Raw genomic sequence first — 7,497 nt, 5'->3', positions numbered from 1 at the left:
TTAACACTGCTTGTCCAATGCTGCAGTTTTTGTTTTGCGTTTGTGTTTTTTTCCGATTTTATGTGACTCCATCACTATTTCAGAGAAGGTACCGATTTGGCATATGTCACACCAAAATGTGAACTCCCTATTGTCTTGCTTTTCATCAGCTGCATTCTTTCCCAAGTCATTTGCACTGTCATCTGTCAACAATGATGGTGGATCGTTATCGTTTGTAGTTGACGATTCTTCCTCTAATTTCTTTCCGAATATCAGATCATCGCAAGGACATTCCATAGGCTGCATAAGTTTTGGTTTCTTTGGTAAAAGACCAATGCTGCAGTTTTTGTCGTCCTTGTGTTCTCTTAAAGCAGCCACCTTGCGTTTGTGTTTTTTTCCTTGCAAGTGGTCATTCAGGCCATCTTGACTTGTAGTACACACCTGACAAAGTTCACAAATCCACTCCGTAACATTTTTCACTAGGGCACTAGTACTGCTTAATGAAGGTTTGCCATCAACCTCTTTAATTAGAATTATAGCTTTCCATTTTGCTTCAGAGGAAACCGTTTCTAAGCCTGTATTATCAACACCAAAAGAAGCACTTCTCAGAAATTTAAATACCGTACCGATCTGAAAGCATATTGACGATTTCATAGACATTAAATGAATGTATTAAAGCAATAGTAGCTTGTACTAAAGCAAGGAACAACGGCTTGGGGAAAGGAACCTATACTTGTTCATTAAGGGCCCTGAAACATATTTTGGAGGACATTAAAATTAAAGCATCATCTCTCCTGATTCGTCTCAACGTCCAAGCCAGTACTCAGTTGTATAAGAACGAATGTCGTAGTCCAGGAATTATTTCCTAGGTTTGGTTGCTCAATTTAAAGTAATGATAGCAATATTCTGGTACGTTGTTGATTATTCAATAACCAGCAATTTATTGAAAGAGTTAATAAATAAGAACACGAACCAGCAAGATTCCACTAAAGCCATAGGGCTGTTCTTCTGAAATCTCCACCTTTGGACTTCGATTCAATGTTGAAAATTTTGATTCTCCGGCACGGTACCGAAAAGGCACCTCTGAGATCATCTCCTCAAAGGCCTCCGCCTGGCTCTTCAATCTATCTCCTCCACCCATTGCTTCTTCTCTTTCCATCAGAAATCACACAAGACTTTTTAAAGAGCAAGATTAAGAAGAGTAGAATATCAGAAATTCGTATATATAAAAAATGAGGGAAACCTCTATTTATAGCCAACAAAGACTAGTATGAATAGATGTTTATTGTTCCTTATCAGAAAAGTCACAATCTTTCGAAAAAATCACAATTATAAAAAAAAGTCACAACTCTTGCAACAATTACAACCCTTCAAATGTGAAAAAGTGTGATTTAAATTACATGTTTTCTCTAATTGAAGGTTTTTCCTTAAAAAAGAAGTTCATTTCTCATCAATAATATCACGTCATAAAGCTTAGAAATGATTTCTTCCCAAATATCCAACTATTAAAATTAATGAAAAGGGTTTTGTTACCAACATGGGTTGTGGTACACTGGTGGGAGTGCTTCACCCTTAACCAGAGGTCTCGGGTTCGAGTCCTGGGTATGGAGAAAATCTTGTTGGGAGCGCCACCTCCGAATGGGCCCTGCAGTGCGCGATCCAGATATAGTCGGAGCTCCAATGTGGTCTCCGGACACCGGGTGGAAAACCAAAAAAAAGAAAAGGGTTTTGTTAACCGATGATTAATTATTACAAAAGTTTCTCTTTATCAACTTTATCTTCTATCAGGTAGGAAGTAACATTTGTTCCTAGAATTTATATATTGGCTTCTAAGTAACTAATGATCTTGTATGAAAATATCAAGTATTGTTATAAAATACTATAGTAATTATCTCCATTATCAAGAGTTTCTCTTTATCAACTTTATCTTCTATCTAGGAAGTAACATTTGTTCCTAGAATTTATATATTGGCTTTTAAGTAACTAATGATCTTGTATGAAATAATCAAGTATTGTTATAAAATACTATAGTAATTATCTCCATTATCAAGAAGTTACTTTTACTAATTATCTCCATTATTTCCCTCCATTATGAAGATAACCTCCATCTTTATGACCATTATTCTTGTAACCTTACACTTTCATAACATGTTTATGACTAAACTTTTGTATGTCTCTATATAACACTATAAATAGAGACCTAAGAGTTCATATTGTTTATATATACTTGAATACACTAAAAGTATTATTTTCTCTATTTATAGTGTACACAAAATATATAGAATTTTAAATTTCACGGGGGTACATATGTTCATTATCAAGAACTTCATGATGTGAAGAATTCTTATAATCAATGGTGAGTTTAAATAACGTGTACCAGTAAAAAAAACAACATAAAATACATTTGAACAAATACAATAAAAAACAAGGTGAATATAGAATTAAAAAGAAAAGAAAAGAATGGAAGATACACAAACAATGTTGTTAAAATCTGCAATGTTTCGTGACAAAGAAAAAAATATTTAAATTCCTGCAGATTTTCTTAACATCAAATAAAGGGAAGTTCAAAAAATAGAAGAAATAGATAAACTGAAATCCTTGCTTTAGAGAGAGGTGACACATCTAACCAAATCATAGACATATACATATATTCGCAGAACATACATATATGTATTTTGCACTTGAACATTTTGCATAAATAGATAAAGAGACAAATCACATGTATCAAAAGGTACTATTAAGAAATCCAATTTCCATGAAAAACAACAATGAGCTACTAGTTGGTAGACAGGAGCAACAAAATAGATAATAGAGAAAAATCACACCACATGGATCCAAAGGTAATACTGATAACATCAGATTTCCTTTAAACAAAAATAAGCTAACTAGTTGGTTGACAGAACTTTGCCCAACACAATCATTCCTCTGCATCTTTGTCCTTCCCAAATAGTTGTTGAAGATGCCGATCATGCTTCTTTGCTACCTTATGAGTCTCCATCACCTTTTCGGAGAAGGTCCCTATTTTGCATGTGTCACACCAAAACTTGAACTCCTCATTGTTTTGTTTTTCATGAGTTGTGTTCTTTCTCAAGTCATTTGCACTGTCATCTATCAACAAGGATGGTGGATCGTTATCGTTTGGACTTGATGATTCTTTCTCTGATTTCTTCCCTGATATCAGATCATCGCAAGGACGTTCCACAAGCTGCATAAGTTTTGGTTTCTTTGAATAAAAACCAATTCTGTAGTTTCTGTCGTCCTTGTGTTCTCCAAAGGCAGCCTCCTTGCGTTTGTGTTTTTTTCCTTGGAAGTGGATATTCAGGCAATCTTTATTTGTAGTAAATATCTGACAAAGTGCACAACTCCACTCTGTAACAATTTTCACTGGAGCACTGCTTAACGAAGGCTTGTCAGCAACCGCTTCAATCAGTGTTATAGCTTTCCGTTTTGGTCCAGAGAAAATCGTGTCAGGCTTAGCCTGTATTATCAACAACAAAAGAAGCACTGCTCAGAAATTTAAACACCTTGTAAATGGTTTACCGATCTAGATCTGAAAGCATATTAAATGAATGTATTAAAGCAATAGTAGCTTGTACTAAATGGCTTGGGGAAAGGAACCTATACTTGTTCATTAAGGTCCCCAAAACATATTTTGGAGGACATTAATATCAAAGCATCATCTCCCCAAAACATCATCGTTGCCATTGATAATGTTTCATTTCTTACTGTTACCTAGTTCAGGAAATACATTCCTAGGTTTGGCTGTTCAATTTAAAGTAATGATACGAACATGTATAAATAGCATTCTGGTTATGTAAACTAGTCACCAGAAAACCAAGAACATGACTAATGCAAACAAGTACCTAAATGAAGAAAATCAGGTCATCTATGCCTTTATACTTTCTGCAGTGCAACTATATTAGACTCTGCATCGGCTACCTCCCTTAGGTAACAGTGTTCAAGAAAGAGGAGATTGAGAAACTACACACAGATGAAAGTAAATACCAACTTAACATTCTAACCCATTCCGTCCATCCATAAAAACAGAGTGAAACAAAAGAAGTTACTACTTCAAAACCTTCGTTTCCAGAATAGCAACTATTCTAACTGTTTTATTAGACACTGCCTCTTTAACAACTATTGTAGGTAAGGTTTGCAACATACTACTGGAAGAGTATCTTTATTAATGAAGGCAACAAGGTATTAAATAGAGTTACAAGGAAAATAATAAGACTCCTAAACGAACTGAACTAAAGTAATCTAAATAAATAATAGCTGCTGAACTAACTAATGCAATCCTAATACGACTAAACTACTAATTGATGTCTGAACTAACGCCAAATGTTCTAATAATACTGATAGATAAAAAAAATCATCTACTTAGCAATTTAAGAATTAATAAACAGGGCCAACAATAAAGAAGAACACGAACCAGCAAAAGTCTGCCAACTCCAGGGGGCTGCACTTGTAAAATCCCCACCTTTGGACTTTGGTTCACTGTTGAAATTATTGGTTCCACAGCACGGTGGCAAAAAGGAACCTCTGAGAAGTGATCCATGTCATGCCTAGACACAGCAGAGACGCCCATTCCCATCTTTTCCTTAAACAACACGGAGTCAGCCTGATTCTTGAAGAATGAAGCAAATCTATCTCCCCCAAACATTGCTATTTCTCTTTCCATCATAAGCTCTCTCCTTACTTCCAACTCCAACATCTGCTTTCGAGCAACCTCTTCTGCAATGATCTCTTTCCTGATACACTCTTTATCAATCTCATTCCTTATTGCCTCAATCACATTGCTACTACGGTTCAATGACCCAGGCTCCATCAAACCAACTAAAACAAAAAACAAATAAAAGATGGTATATAAATGCACGCAATGAAACAAGTTTTTTCTCCCTCTGTCCACTTTTAATTGTCATGTCGTATTTTTCGAAAGTCAATTTGACTAATTTTCAAAGTTGAATTAGATTACTTTAATTCGATAGTTTAAACTAAAAATTTAGATATTCAAAAACTATACGAAAAATACTAAAAATAGCAATTTTTTGCATATCAATATGATGAAAAAATACATTGTAAAATGTTAGTCAAAATTCTTATCGTTTGACTCTAAAATAGGAAACCACGACAATTAAAAATGGACGGAGGGATTATTTTTTATTTTTTCAAGACAAACCTGGAGGGATGATTAGTTGAGTGGAACCTGAAACCTGATCAGGGGATGGATCCTCCAACACCATAGCTATCTGAAACATAGTAGAAAAGGGGAGAGGAATATGAAGTGACTCTTGGAGTTGAACAACATTTAAGGATGTGACTTTTCTGCAAAAGTTTTTCTACATTTAAATCTAATTAAATATTTCTAACAAACATTCTAATATCCTTTAAATTAATTAAAACCTTGTTTAAAGTTTCAATTTTATGCGCAAACAGTGTTGGATCTGACTTTTAAGAAGAAGATAAGTCAAATAGAGTTGTAAAATTTTACCTTGTGGTTATGTCTTGGATTTGTTGCTATTGCTTTGGAAAGGAGGCCGCCAGTAGCGTGTTTTTTGAAGGGCGGCTTTCTATGATATTTGACTCAGAAAATTATGTAACCCTCCAATAAATTCTTTTGTCTTCTTCTGATTGGTTTTGGTCAAATTTATTACAAATTCGATCTAATAAGATTGATTTTGATTGACCAAAATATGTCATTATGGACACGTGACAATTTTTGATTGATTCTTGAATTTGATTGGAATTATTACATCATTTAAACACGTGGCATCATCTTATTGGTTCCTTAATTGTAAATCATGACTCGATTTTGATTCTTTATAATTAGCCTGTTCTCATTTATTTATTTTTGGAATGTCGCGGACCACATTTAAATTCTTAGCTATTGTATTGTTGTAGCCACCTGAAAAACATGTAATCACGGTACAATGTATATGTCACGACTCAAAAATGGACGTGATAATACTTGTTTATTCTCACCAAGACAAATTAGCCTCAACCCGATGAAAACGAAAGACATGCGGAAATACAATAAAACAAGAACAAGACAAAGACATAAAAACTTATTCATTCTAAACAATACCCCAAAGCTTGGTTGTCACGTGTTCAAGTCACTAAATACATGAGTGTGAAATTAGAAAATAAATACAAGTCTCAATCTTTGTTTCTCAAATAGAACAAAGTGTAAGAAAAGGAAAAAGAGGGCCTGCCAAATGACAAGCAACTACCTCTTTAGGTCCTCGAAAAGCCTCGAGATCAAAAGAAAGAGAAGGAGATCACGCGGGTTCGGGCTCGAAACCTACACAAGTGTAGAAACAAGTGGTGAGTACCAACAACACGATACCCAACAAGCAACCTACTAAACATAGTAACTAGCAAGAAAACAAATACCCCTGACTCTCCCACCGAACCCCCTCAAACTATAACAAATCAGCCCAACCTAGCAATTCTACAATACACGGCTTGCAAGGCCCAATAGTCATATTTCAATCTTTACAATTCAACAATCAAACAAATCAAATAAGGCAATCCCAATTACAAGTAGTTCAGCCACACACAACAAGTACATCAATCTCAAATATCAAGCAAGTCACGCATAAGCATTAAAGGTACCAAGTCTCATAATCAATCTCTTGCCAGAACCATTTCCCATCAGCAAAATATCACTAGCTGGAATCATTTTCCATAGTCTTTATATCAAATCACTAGCCGAAACCATTTCCCATCGGTTTATATCACTAGCCGCAACCATTTTCCATCGACTATATATCACTGGTCAGAACCATATCCCATCGACTTTACATCACAAATCACCTCATGTCTCATCAAGGTGTTCATAACCAATGCACAAGCCATATCGCACCACACAAAAGAGAAAACAATTCATTCAATTCAAGTCCATATTCATGCTTTCAAGCATTTCATCAATCAATTAACAAGGGTTACAGTGAGACAATTAACATCATCATGTTCAACACATACCCTTTTTCATTTCAACCTCTTTTTATTCATTTAGATGTAACAAGTGGACAATTTAAGCCTTCATGTCATCTCCATTACTCCCAACTCACAATCAATGAAGGAAGCATACTAATTCAACTAGAATACAAGGTTTAGGAAGCCACCTGCCTTAAATAAATCAACAATCACTCCAAGAGTTGAGTCTGCCCCTTCGAATCACTTCCAAAGCCACACAATTTATATACAAGTAAGTATTTACAATAAATTTCCAAAAACAACAATACCCACATCAATTTCCTTGAAAGGTGGGTCAATCAACACAAAACCCAATTCAAAATTAAGGTTTGAATTCAGAAAATAATACTTGAAAATGATGTTTAAGGCTTTAGGAACTCATTAATGAAAACCATTTCAAAAAAGAAATCAACACAACTTCAAAATCACCATTTCACTAAATTTTTAGGTTCTTGAAGATAGCCCAAATTTTCTCATTTCAAAATCTTGATTTGAACACATAAATCCATAAACAATAATGGGTAATTAAAGTTTAGAGTT

General features: G+C 34.7%; 2 protein-coding genes across 2 annotated transcripts; both read right to left on the bottom strand.

Annotated features, from left to right (window-relative positions):
• On the bottom strand, positions 1-1,138 carry LOC125863969 (uncharacterized). Its single transcript, XM_049543927.1, has 2 exons — positions 949-1,138; positions 1-554 (listed from the first exon to the last, which is right to left on the bottom strand). The coding sequence occupies exons 1-2, from the start codon at positions 1,136-1,138 to the stop codon at positions 1-3; spliced, it is 744 nt and encodes a 247-aa protein (XP_049399884.1).
• Positions 1,139-2,896: 1,758 nt separating this feature from the next.
• LOC125863968 (uncharacterized) lies at positions 2,897-4,570 on the bottom strand. The gene is made up of 2 exons (XM_049543926.1): positions 4,412-4,570; positions 2,897-3,457 (listed from the first exon to the last, which is right to left on the bottom strand). The coding sequence occupies exons 1-2, from the start codon at positions 4,565-4,567 to the stop codon at positions 2,897-2,899; spliced, it is 717 nt and encodes a 238-aa protein (XP_049399883.1). The 5' UTR covers positions 4,568-4,570.
• Between the last annotated feature and the right edge of the window lie 2,927 nt (positions 4,571-7,497).

This window comes from Solanum stenotomum, chromosome 5 (genome assembly GCF_019186545.1).
Source record: "Solanum stenotomum isolate F172 chromosome 5, ASM1918654v1, whole genome shotgun sequence".
NCBI lineage: Eukaryota > Viridiplantae > Streptophyta > Magnoliopsida > Solanales > Solanaceae > Solanum > Solanum stenotomum.
The sequence above is the reverse complement of the archived record's forward strand: the minus strand, read 5'-3'. Positions and strand labels throughout refer to the sequence as shown.